The sequence below is a fragment of the Nicotiana sylvestris genome, chromosome 9, assembly GCF_000393655.2.
Source record: "Nicotiana sylvestris chromosome 9, ASM39365v2, whole genome shotgun sequence".
Lineage (NCBI taxonomy): Eukaryota > Viridiplantae > Streptophyta > Magnoliopsida > Solanales > Solanaceae > Nicotiana > Nicotiana sylvestris.
In genome coordinates, this window is record NC_091065.1 from 34,635,055 (window position 1) to 34,655,034 (window position 19,980).

Below are 19,980 nucleotides of genomic sequence, written 5' to 3' on the forward strand. Positions count from 1 at the left end.
CAGTATATAAGATATCATATAAGTTAAAATGTTGAGAAGTGACAAACTCTTACAGATTCACTCTTTTGATAAGATACTCTTAGTTTAGCTATCTCTTTAATTGCTATCTGTTACTCTCTTAAATGTCTGGCACACAAAAAGGTGTCATGAATATTTTGTTCCCTTTGGGCCCCCCTAATTTTACAGCGAGGTTTTGGAAATCCCAAAAAAAAAGGGAATGCATGGGTGCATGAGAGATCTCTTAACGATTATTGTGAATGTATTTGCATAATAATTGGTACGAGACAAATTTATCATTGTATGAAGGCCTCCGTGTTTCCTCAGTAGCTCATTCTATATCACTTTAAAGAGGAAGGCTAGGAGTTAAAAGCATCCATGAAAAAAGATTTCGTGGAAGCCTAATGAGTTTGGGGTATTAATCATATTTTAAAATTTAGCATCATGCTTTTTCTTAAAAAATATAATTATATTGTTCTCTTTATATTGGTGTTATTGTCTTATTGTGGAATATTATACCTTCGTTATCCCCACCCAGAAAAGTATATAAAAATTACCTTTGTTATGATTCATAATTTCATATAATGGGGATTTGTTTTTCTAAATCTTAGACAAAATATAACACGACTTGGTGCTGAAAAATGAAGTTCTTGACCAAGGATCTTGGTACTGGATAAATATTACTCCCTCTCTCCCATTTGATGTGACTCCTCTTTCTTTTTTAGTCTATCTCAAAAAGGATGACATCTATCTATATTTAGAAATAATTTAACTTTAAACTTCCCATTTTACCGATGAGATGATTTATAGCCACAAAAATGTTTACGGGTTGTTTTGGACTGCACTTTTTTTCTTTCTTAAACTTCATGCCAAGTCAAACACTATCACATAAAATGAGATAGAGGATGTACTAATCAGTCTATGTACTATTTAAAGTGAAGATAGTAATATTAATTCACGGAGGCACAGTAAAGAGACAACCAAAGAAAAGAAAAAGTAGTTAATAACATTATTTATATGGTTAAGCTTCTTATATGTTTTCGGGTTCATTGTATTTTTTTCTTTTTATTTTCTTTTCTTTTTAAGCAAGCTAAAAAGTCCTCTTCGTTTCAGCTTTTACTTGTGCCAAGTTAATTCTAAGAAATTTGGGAATTCCAGACTTTAATAGCAATCATATGCATATAGTAAGAAATAGAATCACTACAGTAAAAGCCCATTTCTAATTTCAATTCTATTGGGATGTTCAGTTTTTATTATTAAGATCTCAACTAATATCACTCCGCAAATTTTCCCAAAAAAGGGGGAAAAAAAGAGAAAAATTCTAAAAGTAATTTTGTTTGTAAGTATCAGTAATAAGAGCCCCACACATCACGCAGGTTTAGGTCTTGCATTTTATACAAGATATATCATGATGAGTAACAGTGTCCAAAATGTTCCTATCCCAGAAATTCATCCCAATGTTCATCCTTGATAGGTGAAGCTACAACTTTCCAATCTGCTAGTGATTTTCTCTCCTCTTCCTACTTTTCCAAATGATTTTTTTGTTTTGATGGATTGGTTTTTGTTGCAATGGATACTGTGGTGATAAATAAGAACAAAAAGTAAGGAGTTTAGATGATATGTATTTAGCTGGCACAAACTTTCCTCCTTTTGATGAATACAAGTCTTTTCAGAGTCACATTCTGATCATTACTCCTCAGTTGATGGCCTAATCCTAGAAAGTTATAAATTTTGGATGTGTCTCCATTGGCACTGAGACCTGAGGGGTAGTGGAACTGCATACTTTCTTCGTTAATGTGGGACAGTGTAATTTGTTATTAACTTGTGCTGATAGTCTTAAGATCATGCTTTCTGCTTCTGTTTCAGCTGTTCTCTGAGGTAGATGTGAAGCTGGTATTCAAGGAAGTTACTTCCAAACTTTTGCGGAAACGAATTGTGGAGGTAAGAATTCTTTGAGACAATGTTATACAAGATCTTCTACAGATAGACTTTATACTGCACTGTATGGCATTATTTGATTCAATTTTCATGTTACTAATCTTTTGGGGGGTGGGGGGGAATAATTTCTTTCTTGCTCTATTTTCTATCTAGAATGGATGTCAAAGGCACGCTTAAAGCGTGCTTAAGCCCTGAAGCGAGGCTCAAAACACGTTGAGCGCTTCGCCTCGCTTTGTGGGCGCTTTAGTGTCGCATCAAAGCTCTAAGGCATATTTTTCCTTGCCAATGAGTGTAATCTTGAAAAGGCGACCTTAAACAATTGATATTTCACTTTATCGTGAACTTTTTTTTTCAATTTCTTTGTCCATATATTTGTTATTCATGCTTATAATGATTAGTCTTGGAGACTTCATGCATATTTTTACTTTTTCTCCCGTTGCGCTTTTTTTCATTAAAGCCCACGCTTTATTTGTGCTTTGCGCTTAAAGCCCCAATGGACCTTAGAGCTTTTTGGCGCTTTTCGCCTTTGATAACTCTGAAATGGACCTGGATCTCGACAGGTGATATAAGCTGTAAGATACATTATGATGAGGACTAAGAATACACTTGTGCTCCTTACAAAATGGTAGTTGTATTTTTGCCTTTTGAGTCGAACAACATCATAGTTGAGGAATTTTGAAATATTATCCTTTATATCATTCAATGCAATATTTGTAACTTGTAGTATTGTAGATTTGCGAAGAAGAAATGCTTTTTTCATATATTAGTATGTTTCTACATCCCTAAGCAAAGGTACTTATACACAAGGTCCTATAACTATTTTTGGAAGGAAATAAATAACAATCAATTTACAGTCAATTACACTCAATCAGAATAAAATCAAATCTTTCATAATAATCAAGCAATAAATACTTCCCCTCAAGTTGGTGCAAAGATATCGCATATGCCCAACTTGCAAACCAGTGTATGAAAAATGTTTGTTGAGATTTTTGGTAAACACATCAACTAGCTGCTTTCTGATGACACATGAAACAAGCTCAAGATACCACTCGTAACTTTTTCTTTGACGAAGTGATCAAGTTCAACATGCTTTGTTCGGCCATGTTGGATTGGATTATGAGCTATGCTAATGACAGCCTTGTCGCCACAGAATAAGAAAAGTTTTCCCTTTTTAGACAGTTTCAATTTCTTTAGTAACTTTAGTAACCAAAGAAGTTCATAGATACCCTGGTGCCACTACGCTATATTCTGCTTCTATACTTGATCTAGCAACTACTCTTTGCTTCTTGCTTCTGCAATTAACCAAGTTCCCTCCTACTTGTGTACAGTAACCAGATGTAGATCTTCTATCATTTAAAGATCCAACCCAATCCCTATCTCTATAGGCTTCTACCCGAAGGTGACCATGTTTGGAGAAAAGCAGACCTTTCTCCGCAGCAAATTTCAGATACCGCAAAATGTGAAAGTCAACTTGCATATGAGGATCTCGAGGATCATGCATAAACTAACTCACCAAGCTGACTGGATAGGCTATGTCTGGTCTGGTATGAGAGAGATAAATGAGTCTTCCAACTTCTATTATCTCTCCTTATCAACTGGCTTTCCAATTCTGCATGTAACTTGTGATCTCTTTCAGTGGATGATTTTGTTGGTTTGCAACCTATCATACCGGTTTCTTTCAAGAGATTCAGAATATACTTTTTTGAGAAATAAAAATTCCTCTTTTTGATCTAGCAACCTCAATTCCCAGGAAGTGTTAATTTTTCTAGGTTTTTAATTTAAAAGTCCTGTGCCAATAGCTTCTTCAATCGGGTCATCTTCTTTTTGTCTTCTCCTGTCATTACTATGTCATCAACATAAACTATGAGAAGAGTAGTTTACCCTTTTGATGTCTTATGAAGAGGGTATGATCAACATTGCTTTGTTGGTAGCCAAAGGAGATCATTGCTTTGCAATCTGTCAAACCAAGCTCTAGGGGATTGCTTCCATCCGTACTGTCTTTCTTCAATCTGCACACTTTTCCTTGGCTTAGTTCAGTATAAAATCCAAGAGGAATTTCCATATACACCTCTTCTTCTAAGTCTCCATGAAGAAATGTATTCTTCACGTCAAATTGTTGTAAGTCCCAATCAAGATTAGTTGTACAAGCAAAAAGAATTCTAATAGTGTTCATTTTAGCGACAGGGCAAATGCTTCATGATAATCCACTCCATAAATTTGAGCAAACCCCGTAGCCACCAATCTTGTTTTGAATCTTTCAGTCGAGCCATCAACTTTATGCTTCATAGTGAAGACCCATTTGTAGCCTACTAACTTTTTGTCCGGTTATGAAGTGACAAGTTCTTGAGTTTCATTTTTTGACAAGGCTTTCATTTCTTCAATCGTAGCTTGCTTCCATTTAGGATCTGCAAAAGCTTCCCTCCAATTCAGGGATGAATAGACACAAAAGAAATAGACAAAGGCAAAAGCTCTATAGGGGGGAGACAAAGAGTTAGAGGAGACAAAATTAGATAAAAGGTGTTTGGTGGTGCAAGATCTGACTCCTTCCTTGTAAGCAATAGGCAAATCTAACTCATAAGGGAATGTACATAACTCACTAGTAGAAGAAGGTTCAACTTTTGTAGATTGCATGATGGCTTCTTCTGCACTATTTCTTCTTGAATAAGTTTTCAAATTAGGCTTACGCTTATCCAAACGCCAATAGTTTTCCCCTGAATTCTTTCTCCAATTTCACTTCCCCTAGTGGTTGTGGTAGTGGTTTCAACAGTGGAACTTGGGAGCTAATCTGACAATCTGGTGCTAATGAACTTCAGTTGATCACCTGTTCTCTTGTATTGTGGTGTACAAGCGAATGACAATTCACAGCTCATACGCACACTTAGTCTTACTTATTCTCCCCCCCACCCCCACCCCCCCTCTCTCTCTCTATATGTGTGTGTGTTACTTGCACGTTTATTTTATTTTGGTAATGATGGTGATATAAGTTGAGCTAAACGAAAGGAATGGGGATTCATATCGCCGACCTCAACTTGTTTGGGACTTAGAGGTAGTTGTTGCTGTTTTTTTTTTTTTTTTGTGTGTGTGTGTGTGTATATATATATATATATATCTCACACTCTGTCTCTCCATGTGTGATTCTTGATGTCATCAAAAGGTATCCAAATTATTTTGCATATCATCCGCATCAAAGTATGAGGATTAACTTAATGTCTTTTATTTCTTTTAGTTACATCCCTCTTTTGCTAGCGTACTGTTAAAAGATAACCCAATTTAGATGATGCTAGTTGAAGAGGTTCATAGTTGTTTGACCATTCGTGGTAAAAGCAGATGATTTGTAAATTCCCCTCGTTCGTTGCATGTAAATCACCGTTAAATTTGACATTTTCATCCTTTTCTCCACGTATATGTAGACCTCCTTTTTACCTGCATAATGAGATAGTACATGCAGGTTAATGGTAACATGTCGAGTTAGTGGACACTCTGAAAATCTATTGCTTTGGCTTCCAATACATTTTTGATAAGTATGATTTTACTGATGCAAAAACAGCACTGAGATGGTTCTGAGAATCTTAACTTACTAGAGAAGTTCAATCATGAGTTATACTTGTAAGGAATTGATAAAATCTAGGAGTTTGTACTGTTTACGTCATATAATTTCCAACCTACAGCAACAGGTGAGCAAGAGTATACAGTTTTATTTATATCCAGGTGTAGATTCAGCCATGCACTCGAACATTTTTGGTTACATTCCCTTTGCAAATCCACTAGATAGAAGCTGGAGCAGCGTTCCATATTTTCTTGACTTCTTTGCTCAGCCCCATCCTTGTCCAGCAACCGAGAGGGACAGGACTTTCTGCCACTGTCGAACTGCCTTGACGCCGTGGCAAGCTTTGATGTGCTTTCCTTCCTTACCAGAGAGCGAATTCTTTATCATTGACTTTTCGCGCCTGATAGAGGCTTTAGTCATCGTTATAATTCCAGGGCGGGCCAAATAACAGAAAGAAAGAAAGCTTATTTCAAAGTGGTTCAGGAACTGACGGGAATAAGCTTAAGCCTGACCTTACGGTAGGAAAGCATTTCATCTTGTAGTCCATCTTACTCCAAAAAAGTTCAGAAACAGTTTCCAAAGTTGAGATGCTATAGAGCAATGTAAGATTACATGATAGAAGTATCTTTTTTGGGAAAGATAACAGTAGTATTATTAATCTCCACTGCAAAGACTGTGCTGGGAATATTTACATATTGTAAAGTAAAGCAAAAATGATCAATAGTGTCAATAAGGATTCTGCTTCTTCCAGATCTCTTCTTTACACCAAAAATAAAATAAAAGAAGACAAATCATCTTGATTTTCTGATTTGAACTGCTATTTTCATCAAATCATCTAGAGTTCATTTCTTTCCAAATTTTCCACCAGATACATGATAGAAGTATTACATATTGTATTGCTAAACAATAAAACTTTTAAGCTACGTTGCGCGGACTCTCCAAATTGATGCCCACCCATGTCGGATCCTCCAAAAATACACTATTTTGGAGGATCCGACACGCACCCGGCAACATTTCCAGAGAGTCCGAGCAACATAGCTTTTAAGTATTGAATATGAGCATTGTGTTGGTTCCATGATGTTCAGTTAATTATGAGGTTGCTCGGAGTGGCGGTTAGTGTTGTCATCTGCCCCATTGACAGGCCTAGGATGGGATTACTATCCGCATTCACCCCCCCCCTCCCCTCCTGTAAGAAGGAAAAACAGGAAAGAAAAATCTGGAGCAAACACCTGTCTATGAACTCCGATACCATGCTCAGAGTTGAGTGTTTTTCATCAAACGCATTTTTCATATTCCTTTGAATTAGTTGATGTTATGCTTTGTCATTGTTTCTAACCAGAGGGACGGAGCAAAGCTGTCAAAAAAATTTCAGGAGTTAGAAATGTGTCTAGGATTTATAGGACCTGGTCTTTGCACCTGAGTATTAGTTTTTTCCATCTGAATTTCAACTTGGTGTTAAGTTAGTTTATAGTTATGCTTTTCATTTTTTCCCCTGTATTCAGAGAGGTAAGAGAAGTGATGGCAGGACCCCTCAGGAGATACGGGTGATTGACGCACGCTGTGGACTGCTTCCCAGGGCACATGGGAGTGCTCTCTTCACTCGAGGTGAAACACAGGTTTGTTCCCTCTATATTCTGTAAAATGCACAACTGAATTAGCCTATTTGCAAGCATCAGGTTTGTCTTTCCTCTGAAAGTTTCTTCAGAATTTGCTCATATGATGAAAGAAAGTTCATTGACCTGATTTTTTATGACTGATGTTCTTTTAAGCTTTAAAGTTTGTAATTTGTTTTTTGTCGTATTTACTTTTCCTTTACTTCTACTTAATTTAAGCTAAATAGTATGGTTGAGGAAATCAAACTAAAATCAGAAATATAAAGAGTTGAGATCCCAGATTTTGCAGAGGGGGAACCATTTTTTCCTTTCCCTTGTGGATCTTGTTTCTGAAAGTGTGAAGATGTAGTATCAAGCTGGTTTGAATTCTGATTTGTTAATTTGTAGCTTACACTTGATAGAAATATATTCTATTCAATAGCAGTTCTGTTGTGTACTTGATTGCTTCTTGAATTTTTGGTTTTGCAGTCATTGGCGGTGGTAACACTTGGTGATAAGCAAATGGCACAGAAGATAGACAACCTTGTGGATGATGATGAATACAAGAGATTTTATCTTCAGGTATGAGTACCTGTGATAAGTATGTCCAAGTCATTAGACAGTTTCCTATGCTGCCATAACTTACCCGCTTTGAAAACCTCATTTTCTACGGATTCTATCACAAGAGCATTTCCCATGGTTAGAGAATACACCTTTCCCACATCCATTCTGCAAGGGTGTTCAAAGGAGTTTATAGTGGAGCTAGACTACTTAAGTTTTTGGATTTAGATGCCCAAATTTTCAGAGCAAAACTTTGGCAACTGGTTCTCAGAACAGTTTTTTCTCTACCTATCTTATAGATATAGGTTTGTCTCTCTCAATTGGTCCATCGAGCCGATTTGGGCCTCTCTCTATTATTTCAAACCATTGAGCTACTGATTCTGCTTCAAACTAGCTCTTTAGCCTGTTGGACCAACTTCTCTCTACTCCATGCCCACTCTTTAGCCTGTTGAGCCTACTTTCTCAGTGTGTCAACTCTTTGGCATGTTATGGCACTTCAGTTTATCAAACAAAAACTTAAGCAGTAAAAAGAAGGCCCAAAAACAAGCAAAGAAGAAAAAAAAGAATCTTCATTCCAGATATACCCCTAAAATTGGGTTATGCATGTCCAAAAGGTGTTAGAGAATATATGTGTCTTGTGTCAGATCTATGAGGGTTTCCTTAGAAACTTGTAATGGTCCATAACAACTCCACTCATTACCTTAAAAATTTTGAATCAATGCTCAGATTCTTTTAGACAAGCTTTTTCAACAAAATGCTTTATTTTTAGTCTTATGAAGTAGTAGTTCCATTACTGGCATCAAGTAGCAAAAGTAACAAGGATATGAATACAGAGTTAAGATTATAGAAAACTGATTGTGTCGGTTGTAGAGACAAAAAACTAGGCTATTACAAAGGAACTGACAAATTCCAAAAAATAAATGGTCAATGGTAGATACAGCGGTTGGCTTGAGCCAGCAAAAAAGATTACATTAAACATCTTTCCTGCCGGGTATGACTCGAAGTTGAGATTCCATCAAAACATCTCTGTTTTCTTTTTATCCAGATGCACCAAAAGATACTTCTAGGCACCATTAGCCAGATATTCTTGATGGCTTTATTATGTTGTATGAGCTCCAGCTCATATATGCTTCCTTGATATTGTGTGGCATGGCCCAACTAACACCAAAAATAGATAGGAACATATTCCATAACACTGAAGCTACTGTACAATGTAAGAGTTGGATTGCACATTTAGCCAATTGAATGCTCCTTTTTTCTGAGATTATCCTGGGTCAAATATGCATCATATAGAGCTGTCCAACTAAAGCATATGACTTTAGCAGGCAGCCTGTCTCTCCAAATTAACTTCCATGACCAAGAATCAATCGTCATATTTTGTCATTTTTTTTTGGTTTCTCCTGCTTTATGAAAAATGTTGCCTACACCCAACCATGGTGGGCGGTGCCGGCTATGGTTGTTGATGGTAATGGGGTTTGTGGTAGTTGAGGTGGGTGACTGTGTGGTTGTGGTTTAGGATGATGGTGGTGGGGTGGTGGTATTGGCGGCTATGGTTGAGGGTGGTGGTGGTGGCGGTGGTTGAGTATGGTGGTAGTGGTAGTGGTAGTTGATAATGGTAGGCGGTGGCGGCAATTAGTAATGAATGTGGATGATAGCATCTTAAAGAAATTAAGTCTTTGTTATAGATCTTAATCATTGATTAAGATCTGGATGATCAAGATACAGACTTTAAAAACAAACACACCTAATGTTTGAGATCTGAATAATTAAGATTCAGACCTCCATTAAGTGCAAACAAATGAGGCCTAAATAACCATTGATGTGTTTATTCTAGATGTCTTTTTTTTTCTTTTTCTTTTCCTTCTTTTGGTTTCTTCTAATCTCTAGAAATCACTGGAGATCATTAAGCTGATAATGTTTGTTCGTTTTCTGATTTCCCATGAATGAAGTTGTAATGTTTATCTCCAAACCTCTGTTGGCTTTGTGTTACAGATTTATTTGTGAATTCTTGATTTTCCACTTGGTATCTCAAGGAAATACTTGATATTTTCTTTACCTGCTGGCTTGCTTATGCAGTATTCGTTTCCACCCTCATGCGTTGGTGAAGCTGGGCGTGTAGGGGCACCATCAAGAAGAGAAATTGGTCATGGAATGCTTGCAGAGAGAGCTCTTGGACCAATACTGCCTCCTGAAGATGACTTCCCTTACACTGTTCGTGTTGAGAGTACCATCACTGAAAGCAATGGCTCATCGAGGTAGAGCGCTTAAAACATGTTAGAATGTGTCATGTATGTATGTGTAGCTGCTCTTTTTTTCTACCTTAACTATGTTGAAAGGGTTTTATTTCAGTAACCTGAAAAAAGTAGGGGATAGTCCCTTTTTAGTCTTTCCAGAGTTCGTTGCCATTTTTCTTTCTGTGACATCTATCTTCTTTATGTGGCAGTATGGCATCTGTATGTGGTGGGTGCTTAGCATTGCAAGATGCTGGTGTTCCTGTTAAGTGTGCTATCGCTGGCATTGCAATGGGTATGGTTCTGGACACAAAGGAATTTGGTGGAGATGGAACTCCACTCATCCTTTCTGACATATTGGGTTCTGAAGATGCATCAGGAGATATGGATTTCAAGGTACTACTTTTTAAATTGTTTCTATCATCTTCCTATCACATGTTTTTTGAAAAAAGTTCTTACATATTTATGCCAATTCATCCATGTTTGAAGGTCCTTGTAATTTATGATAGTGTGATTAAATAAAATTATTTTAGAATTTTTGCAGTTCAATGATTATAGCTAAACTAGTACAGTGAGCAAATCAGATGAAGTATTGGAGCGGGTTTCATGTGCCTGCAATGCTGCCTTTACTGTAAAGGCTGTTTGGTTAGTTAGAGGATGTTTGGAAATCTGTGAAAAGATAAACATTGAAAAAGTAACCACGTAAAGCAAACTGAGGAAAACTTTTTATCTTATGCAGTCAATAGACTTGACTAATGTGGGATTCTAACACCTCTCTGCACGCCTAGGGCTATACATATGGAGCACCAGTAGTATAGCATGGGTGCCAAACATCGGGTAACACACTAATTGCTATGTGTCTGGCTCATGTTATAAAAATATCTTGGACTTAACTCAACCCCAAACCTAACTCATGAGGTAACGATTGTCGGAGACCGTATAAAGTGACTACAACTCATTGCTTCAACCAATCTAGGAACAGTCTAGCAACCGGGGTTTACTAATAGTCTTGGTAGCGCCCCTCTTAACTCTTTTACGTTCTTCAAAGACATCTTAGTTTTCGACTTTTGTTAACTTCATAAAACACTCCTTTTTGCTTTTGTAGCTATTTGCACCTTCTCATTCCACCACCTAAGTCTCGTGGTTGAGGTCCTAGGTCTTTGGACACACCTAAAACTTCCTGCTTTCGTAATGCAAGTTGCCATTTCATTGCCTACATCTGCTTCCAAGTCACAGTAGTCCTTCTTCAAAAGCTTGTCCTTAAATGCTATTTGGTTTGTGTTGTCTGGTGCTCACCACCAAATTCTTGGTTGCATGCAACTGTTCTCCTTTCTTGTTCCGCTCTTTCGTTTCACATTCAGTTTCACCCGTCCATGTTGCGTGATCAGAGCTTCTCCTAGCATAACCGGCTGGTCTTTCCATATGGTCCTATACTTCTTCCGGTAAGAATGAAGTCTATTTGGCTGCAATTAGGTATGTGTTAGCTAAAGATAAATAAAAAATTAAGGGAATCTCTAAGATAACCTTTCACTCTGTATTTCTTTTACCATCACTATATCCTCATATGTTAAATCGGAACAGCACTATATCTACCCATATGTCGATTCAAATCTATCTCAATAAAGTTTTGTTGGTCATTTGGAATCTCCTGGATCAAGGTATTCATATCTTACCAGAATTTGGATTTAGCTTTCACAATTAATCCTATTTGCGGAGGAAAGTACTACTGATATTGATTGTATCCTTCCCCATGTTAGTTTTGTTAGAGTCCGGCATTGGTTGAGGAAATTGTTGTCTTAACAAGCTATAACAAGATAATCCTGTCGTGAATTTCTGTTTTCTCCACTACTTTATATGTAAGTCCTAATTCCAGAATGATCTCGACCCTGTCCCTATTTTTATATACCCCAAAATACCACAATTTGAAAACATTTGTTGCCCATCTATTCTAGCTTCTTTTCATGTCCATTAGTCTCTTCTTGGCGCACAATACAAAACTCTCCTCCTCAATGTATCCAAATTCCATTGACTTTCCTATCAGCAAAACCTATATTCCAATTGAGCAAGTGGTATAAACCAAAAAAGAGAAAAGTGTTGGGTTTTATTTAATTAAATAAAAAGGTGAGATGGAAAATGGAGGGAAATGGAATTTTGAATTGGTTCCTTTTACGAAGGAACTTTGTCCCTCATTGGTAAGGACGAGGAATATTCATGTGCTTATATGTAGAAGCACTTCTTCTAGCTCTTAAAGAGTTGAGAAGAGAGCATGCCTCACGCCACCGACATTGCTCGGCATCGGATTCAGATTTGGATTTGGATTTGGAATTGGATTTGGTCAATTGATATGATTGAGTGATAAAGTTTGTGGACCAAATTTATTTTCCTTTTCTGATATTTTTGTGCAAAAATTTTACTTGAAAATTCGTGGCATTATTTTTTCCAACGGTCAAATTCGCGACCAAACAGTCTATTTAAGAGAAATTTAAATAATTTCAGCCGAATAGACACCTTCTCAAATGAACAGGCACCTTTGCACTTGTTGGATCTTAACTTCGTTGGCTATAAATACAGAGGATTAGCATATTACAGACACCGAAATCTGCAAACTCTAACTCACTTCTGCATTTCTGCATTATTTTTCAAAGAAAAAGTAAGCATCAAGTGTGATTTACTCCGCCATTTGAGTTCGCCAAAATTCTGTGATTTATAGTGCCACTATCACAGAATAGTTATTCTGTTCTATCCTGAGAGGAATTAATCTGAAACCGCGGGCAACTGTGAGGAGATTAATGTCCTTAGCGATACACAAGCAACTTGTGGGCTCAGAGTTATTTTCTGTTTCTGCTTGTTGCACTAACATTTTATTGCTTCTTTGATTTTCTTGTTTTGAATACAGTTGATAACAAAAAGATCCTATGTAGGACACTTAAATTGAGCAAGGAGTTATTTCTTTCTTTAACCTGCATTTCCTTGAGTTGTTTATTGGTTGCATCATTTGGTTTCCAATCTCTTAAGATAGTCCAAAGCTCAGTTGCTGGTAAGAACTGAACGTTCCTTTACCTGATGAAGGAGCTGCGTAGGGAGATCTTATGTATCGACAGGAGTATCTCTAAAATTATATTTTCCTCATGCCCGGGTGAATACTGGTGAAATTCAATATCTCAAATACTATCTGCACAGATAGTGAGTGCTAGGGGCTAGTACTGATTGTAATTTAGACACTTTGGATGATCGAGTTGCCAGAAAAACACGCCAATGAAAAGTGCAAAACATTTAAGATGTTTGTAGTTTGATACCAAACACAGTTGTGATCAACTATATGAATCCTTTGTAACCACTCTGTATTCCAATACTACTTTGCTTATAAAGAGTGTATGTACATACAAAGATTTCTAGTTCATTATTCAATATGTAGTGTATGGTGGCTTTTGATGGATATTTGGAAGGCAAGCCTCTTAAAAGTGTGTGATTTTGATTGCACAGGTTGCTGGAAGTGATGTTGGTATTACCGCGTTTCAGATGGACATAAAGGTATACACAACATATTGGATGTTTATCAGCAGCAAGTAGTTAAATTAGTTCAAACAGCAGAAATGGTTTTGGTTTCTTTTGTTTGTTCGAAACTTGCTCGACTCTTTTTGCTTATTTCGTGCCAGGTAGGAGGAATTACGTTGCCAATCATGAAACAAGCTCTCTTACAAGCAAAAGATGGACGAAAGCACATTCTTGGTAATGATAAACTGCATGTAGTATCACACTCTTAAAAAATAGTTTCGACAAGCAACCAGTTTGTTACACGTCATGTGATTGTGGTGCAGCACACTATTTGAGGTACATATGAAGGGCTACTAAACGGGGAAATGAAGTCAGTGTGTTAGCCAAATCATCAAGCATCAATTGTTAGGAATAAGCCAGTCTACTCTGCAACAGATAGCTCATAGCTAGCTATTATTGAACCCACTAAGGAAAATCCTAAAAATATCCTAAATTTGTCATGTCTAGTGCCATTAAGTAAGTTATGGCTACGTTCCCGAAATTCCTTCTCAGAAGCGCGGTAGTCCCCTAATACTGCTCCTGATGGGCTTGTTAAGAAGCTAAGGTAATAATCACGGTCACCCTAAAACTGCCTATTTATCATAAATAATAAGATCCTTGTGCTGTTGAAATTTTTGGATGTAAAAGCATGGCTACATTCCTTAAATTCCTTCCCAGAAGCACTGAAGTTTCCCAATACTGCTCCTTAATGTGTTCACTAAGAAGCTAAGGCAATAATCAAGGTCCCTATAACTTCCTATTTTTCATAAATAATAAAACCCTTAGGCTGTTGAAATTCTTGGATGTAAAAAACAGTTTAAACTCAATGAACTAAAAAATGAAAAATATCCTTCAAAGGCAACTTTGCTCTTTTATTAGATTTATATGTTACCTTCTAATTACTCCAAAAAAAATAAATAGTAACTTATTTAAAAAGAATATACATGTTGTCTTTTACATTCAATTGAAGAGAAAAGACTTCATTACATTGCAGGAGGGGCACCCGCATTTCCACTTTAACCAGTCCCCTAGAACACCATAATCAGCCCCCTTCACATATTAGTGATATATTACATATACAAAGTCCTAAAGCTTCCTCTAGCTACTATACTCCTGTTCAGGCTACTTCTATCCCTAATCTGAAAGATGATGTTGTGCAGCAGAATCAGGCAACTCTCTGTTGTTTGACACTAGTAATCTGATTAGTTTAAGTCACTGTTATTAAAAGCCAAAGGATGAAGCGATGCAAAGCAGGCGTTATCGCTTCACAGTTGAAGCCATGCGCTTCAGTGCAGCGATGCGAAGCGAGGGGTTATTGCATCACAGTTGAAGCTATGCGCTTCGGTGAAGTGTGCACTTCAGATAGTGACTCGCATAAGTGATCCAAACGAAAAGCGGTTGGTTCTTTGATCTCAACTTTAAGGTTGGATTAATATCGACATTATAGTAAAAAGATGTTGAAATTATTTATTTTTGTTACAATTTGATTATTAGTACAACAACAACAACAACAAAAACAACAATAAACCCAATGTGATCCCACAAGTGGGGTTTGGGGAGGGTAGTCTGTTTGCAGCCTTATCCCTACCTTGTGAAGGTAGAAAGATTGTTTCCGATAAACACTCCACTCGGAAAAAGCATAGTCACAACATTATTGAAAAGAAATACAGAAGTGGAGAAACCATGAAAAGGAAGCAGTAACATGAAGCACTACAAAAAGCAGCAAGATCCTAAGAACACTGAAGCAAAAGAAACAACCTTGTAATAATAAGGATCTAAGTATAAGTAAGTAGGAGAATACTATTGATGCTACAGGTAGGATAAGGATAAACGCCTGACTACCTACTAGTGTTTTACCCTAGTTCTCAACTTCCATACATTCCTATCAAGGGCCATGTCCTCAGTAAGCGCAGATGTGCCATGTCTTGCCTTATCATCTCTTCCCAATACTTTTTTGGTCTTCCTCTACCTCTCGCCAGACCCACCATGGCCAACCTTTCACACCAGCTCACTGGGACAACTGAGCCTCTCCTGTTAACATGCCCGAACCATCTCAGCCTCGGTTCGCGCGTCTTGTCTACCACGAAGGCTACCTCCTACCTTGTCCTGAATGTCTTCATTCCTAATCTTGTCTCTTCTAGTAGGCCTACACATCCATCTCAGCATCCTCATTTCTGCTACCTTCAACTTCTAGACATGTGAGGTCTTGACTGGCCAACACTTCGTCCCATACAACATAATCGGCCTAATAGCCACTCTATAGAACTTATCTTTAAGTCGTGGTGGCACATTCTTATCACACAAGATACCGGATGCAAGCCTCCATTTCATTCACCCCGCCCCAATACGATAGATGACATCATCGTCAATCTCTTCATTACCTTGGATTATTGACCCAAGATACTTGAAACTTCCTCTCTTGGGGATGACTGGTGTCCCAAGCCTTACTTCCATGTCCGCTTCATGAGTTATGTCCACTGAACTTGCACTCCTGGTATTATGTCTTAGTCCTGCTCAACTTGAAACCCTTAGGCTCCAGGTTTGGTTTCCAGAGCCTAGCGTTTTGTATATGTTTTGCATTTTAAATTGATTATTAGTACTAACTTTATATATATTTTGTATTTTTAATTTTCTGTAATTATGCGTTTCACTTCTGATAAGATATGGACATTGGGTCTAACTCAACCCCAAAAGCTAGCTCATGAGGTGAGGATTGCCCAAGCCATATAAGGAGACCAGGTCCCCCATCCCTTAGCCGATGTGTGAGACTCAACACCCCCCGGCACGTCCAGGCGTGCCAACTGGAACGTGGACAATATAATATGGGGGCCCAACATCGGTGAAACAAAGAATTGGGATGGGTCCGACTCTGATACCATGATAAGATATGGACATTGGGCCTAACTCAACCCCAAAAGCTAGCTCATGAGGTGAGGATTGCCCAAGCCATATAAGGAGACCAAGTCCCCCATCACTTAGCCGATGTGGGAGACTCAACAACTTCAAAGAAGCGTGGGCTTCACTTCTCGCTTTTCGCTTCAAGCTCCAAGAACCTTGTCGCTTGCGCTTTTCGTTTTGAAAAATCCTAGTCTCAGTAGATACTTATTTCAGCTTCTAGGCTTTTCCTGACGTGTTAGGATAGTGCTTGTAGATTACACTTCCGTTATGAAACAACATTCTCCCCGTGAAAGGGAATTGCAACAGCTAAAATTCTTTTCAATATATAGTTTCTCCTTTCGTTTCTTTCTCTCTTGAAGTTTCTGCATATTCTGCATTACTCCCTTCATCCCCTTCTATGTGGGCGCTTTAGTTCAGTACATTTGTTAACGACATTCTACGTATATAATATATAATAATGGTAATAGCACAGAAAATATTGGAGTAGTTGAATAGTTGCTTCATCTGGAAAATATGAGCCTTGGTATAAAAATTTGAATTGTTAGGTGAGATTTCATGAAAGTTTGAAAGCTGTTACACTGTAAATTTCAAGAGATGCCTCAAAAGTGGATTTTATCAACTGTGGCAGAGGAAGTATAACATTTAGCATGCATATTGTTGTCTGTTGTATTAGCATGTTGTGCATTTTGACATTTATAAGAATAATGAATCTCAAAGTTTTTTCTTTCAGAATTTTCTTCTGTTGATAACTTTCTTTACAACTTCTCGAATTGCATTCTTCTCCTGATGAACTTGTTTTGGCTCTTTTAATTTGTGCTCTTCAGCTGAGATGTCAAAATGCCTGCCACCCCCTTCAAGAAAGCTCTCAAAGCATGCTCCGCTAATCCATGTTATGAAGGTCTGTTGTCTATCTGATGCTCGCTTCATCTGTAGTGGTGATTAAATGAACAGATTTCAATCATGTTTGTCAATGATTTCATAGGTTAAACCAGAAAAAATAAACCTCATCATTGGCTCTGGGGGGAAGAAGGTGAAGAGCATTATTGAAGAAACTGGTGTTGAAGCTATTGAAACACAAGATGATGGCGTGGTCAGTTAGGGAGAAAAACTAAGTTTCTAGTTTTTGATTAGCATGTCAATTTGAATATTATGACTTTTAAAATCTTAATGAGGTTATTACAGGTAAAAATAACTGCAAAGGACTTGTCAAGCTTGGAAAAGTCAAAAGCCATCATAAGTAGTCTAACGATGGTTCCGGTTGTTGGTGACATATATAGGTCTCCTTTCAATCCTACTTATTAAAGTGAACTTTTTCATTAAAACATCCAGAGATCTTTTTTGTAGCTTTGAGATCTGCATTACAGTTGCTCAACATATGCAACTCCTGGGCATCATTCTCGTACTTCGCATATTTCTTGTGCCATTGATGCCTAATTTTCTGATTTATCAAATCTATTAAACTGTTGAATTGTTTCTGGTTTTGATTAATTGCGCTTTTGTATTTCCCATTTTTGCCTAATCAGGAATTGTGAGATTAAATCTATTGCACCTTATGGAGTTTTTGTGGAGATTGCGCCTGGACGAGAGGTATAATATTTTGTCTGCTCAAACATGTAAACAATAAGATGCTATTCTTTCTTATGTTTCATCTACTAGAAGTAATTGTCATGCTGATTCAGTCGTTTGACACTGTTATTTATCATGCTTTTTTGTAAAGATGATTGTTTCTCCTGTCCAAAAATTTCAGCATCAGGGTGCTCTTCTAACTAATGCTATGAAAATGCACGGGAGAAAATATGATTGATATTATTCTCATATGTTAAACATGATACAATGAGCCTTATATGTATACATAACGTGTCCTACTCCTAATACATATGGGATTAGGGTTACATAACTAATCTAACACTCCCCCTCAAGCTGGTGCATATAAATCATATGTACCGAGCTTGTTACACATGTAGTTAATACGAGGACCAGTGAGAGACTTGGTGAAAATATCTGCAAGCTGATCATTCGACTTCACAAACTTTGTAGCAATATCTCCCGAGAGTATATTTTCTCTGACAAAGTGACAGTCAATCTCAATGTGTTTAGTTCTCTCATGGAACACTGGATTTGACGCAAATGAAGAGCAGCTTGATTATCACACACAAGTCCCATCTGACTAATCTCACCAAATTTCAACTGTTTGATCCAAATTAGCTCACATGTCGCCATAGCCATTGCTCGATATTCTGCTTCTGCACTAGACCGAGCAACCACATTCTGTTTCTTGCTCTTCCAAGATACCAAATTTCCTCCTACTAAGACACAATATCCAGAAGTAGAACGTCTATCAGAAGGTGATCCTGCCCAATCAGCATCTGAGTATCCAACGATCTGCTCATGACCTCGATCCTCAAACAATAAACCTTTGCTTGGATATGATTTTATATACCGAAGAATGCGAACAACTGCATCCCAATGACTATCACACGGAAAATCCATAAACTGACTCACAACACTCACATGAAAGGAAATGTCAGGTCTTGTCACTGTAAGGTAATTTAATTTACCAACCAACTGCCTATATCTTGCAGGATCGCTAAGAGGCTCCCCTGTCCTGGCAGAAGTTTAGAATTCGGATCCATCGGAGTGTCAACAGGTCTACAACCTGTCATTCCTGTCTCCTCAAGAATATCTAAGGCATACTTCCGTTGTGAGATCACAATACCTGAGCTAGACTGAGCGACCTCAATACCCAGAAAATACTTTAGTTTGCCCAGATCCTTAGTCTGAAAGTGTTGAAAGAGATGTTGCTTCAATTTAGTAATATCATCCTGGTCATTGCCGGTAATAACAATGTCGTCAACATAGACCACCAGATAAATACAGAGACTCAAAGCAAAATGCCGATAGAATACATAGTGATCAGCTTCACTCTGAGTCATGTCAAATTCCTGGATAACTGTGCTGAACTTACCAAACCAGGCTCGAGGAGATTGCTTTAGACCATAAAGTGACCGGCGCAAGCGACATACAAGGCCACGAAACTCCCCCTGAGCAACAAACCCAGGTGGTTGCTCCATATAAACTTCATCCTCAAGGTCACCGTGTAAAAAAGCCTTCTTAATGTCTAGCTGATAGAGGGGCCAATGGCGAATAACAGCCATGGATAGAAAAAGGCGGACTGATGCTATCTTAGCCACGGGAGAGAAGATATCACTGTAATCGAGCCCAAATATCTGAGTATATCCCTTGGCAACAAGACGAGCCTTAAGACGATCAACCTTACCATCCGGACCAACCTTGTCTGCATACACCCAACGACAACAACAACAACAACACATACCCAGTAAAATCCCACCAGACCCAGTAAAATCCCACCAGTGGGGTCTGGGGAAAGTAGAGTGTACGCAGATCTTACCCCTACCCCGAAAAGGGTAGAAAGGCTGTTTCGAGGAGACTTTCGGCTAAACAAGAGAGACAATAATATCAGAAAAGAAACAAAAGAAAAGGCATGTAACAATAAAAGATGCCAGAAAGAAAATAACAACGACGAATAAGGGAAAAGACAATAACACAAAACTATGCAACCAACCATGTGAACACAGCATAGACCGCTAACAAACCTAAACAAAACTCTTTCTGTCTACCCGGTACGAAGAGAGAAGAACTCTCGACTACCCCCTAGCCCACC

At 37.9% G+C, this 19,980-nt stretch overlaps 1 protein-coding gene across 1 annotated transcript in view; it reads left to right on the plus strand.

The window, feature by feature from the left end:
• Positions 1–19,980, plus strand: part of LOC104212045 (probable polyribonucleotide nucleotidyltransferase 1, chloroplastic) — a 56,808-nt gene that overhangs the window by 25,405 nt on the left and 11,423 nt on the right. Inside the window, exons 11-21 of the mRNA XM_009761225.2 lie at positions 1,864–1,938; positions 6,985–7,098; positions 7,564–7,656; positions 9,712–9,890; positions 10,079–10,262; positions 13,350–13,397; positions 13,523–13,595; positions 17,123–17,196; positions 17,281–17,388; positions 17,481–17,575; positions 17,822–17,885. Of these exons, the coding sequence (XP_009759527.1) occupies positions 1,864–1,938; positions 6,985–7,098; positions 7,564–7,656; positions 9,712–9,890; positions 10,079–10,262; positions 13,350–13,397; positions 13,523–13,595; positions 17,123–17,196; positions 17,281–17,388; positions 17,481–17,575; positions 17,822–17,885 (1,107 nt within the window). The remainder of the gene's footprint in view (positions 1–1,863; positions 1,939–6,984; positions 7,099–7,563; positions 7,657–9,711; positions 9,891–10,078; positions 10,263–13,349; positions 13,398–13,522; positions 13,596–17,122; positions 17,197–17,280; positions 17,389–17,480; positions 17,576–17,821; positions 17,886–19,980) is intronic.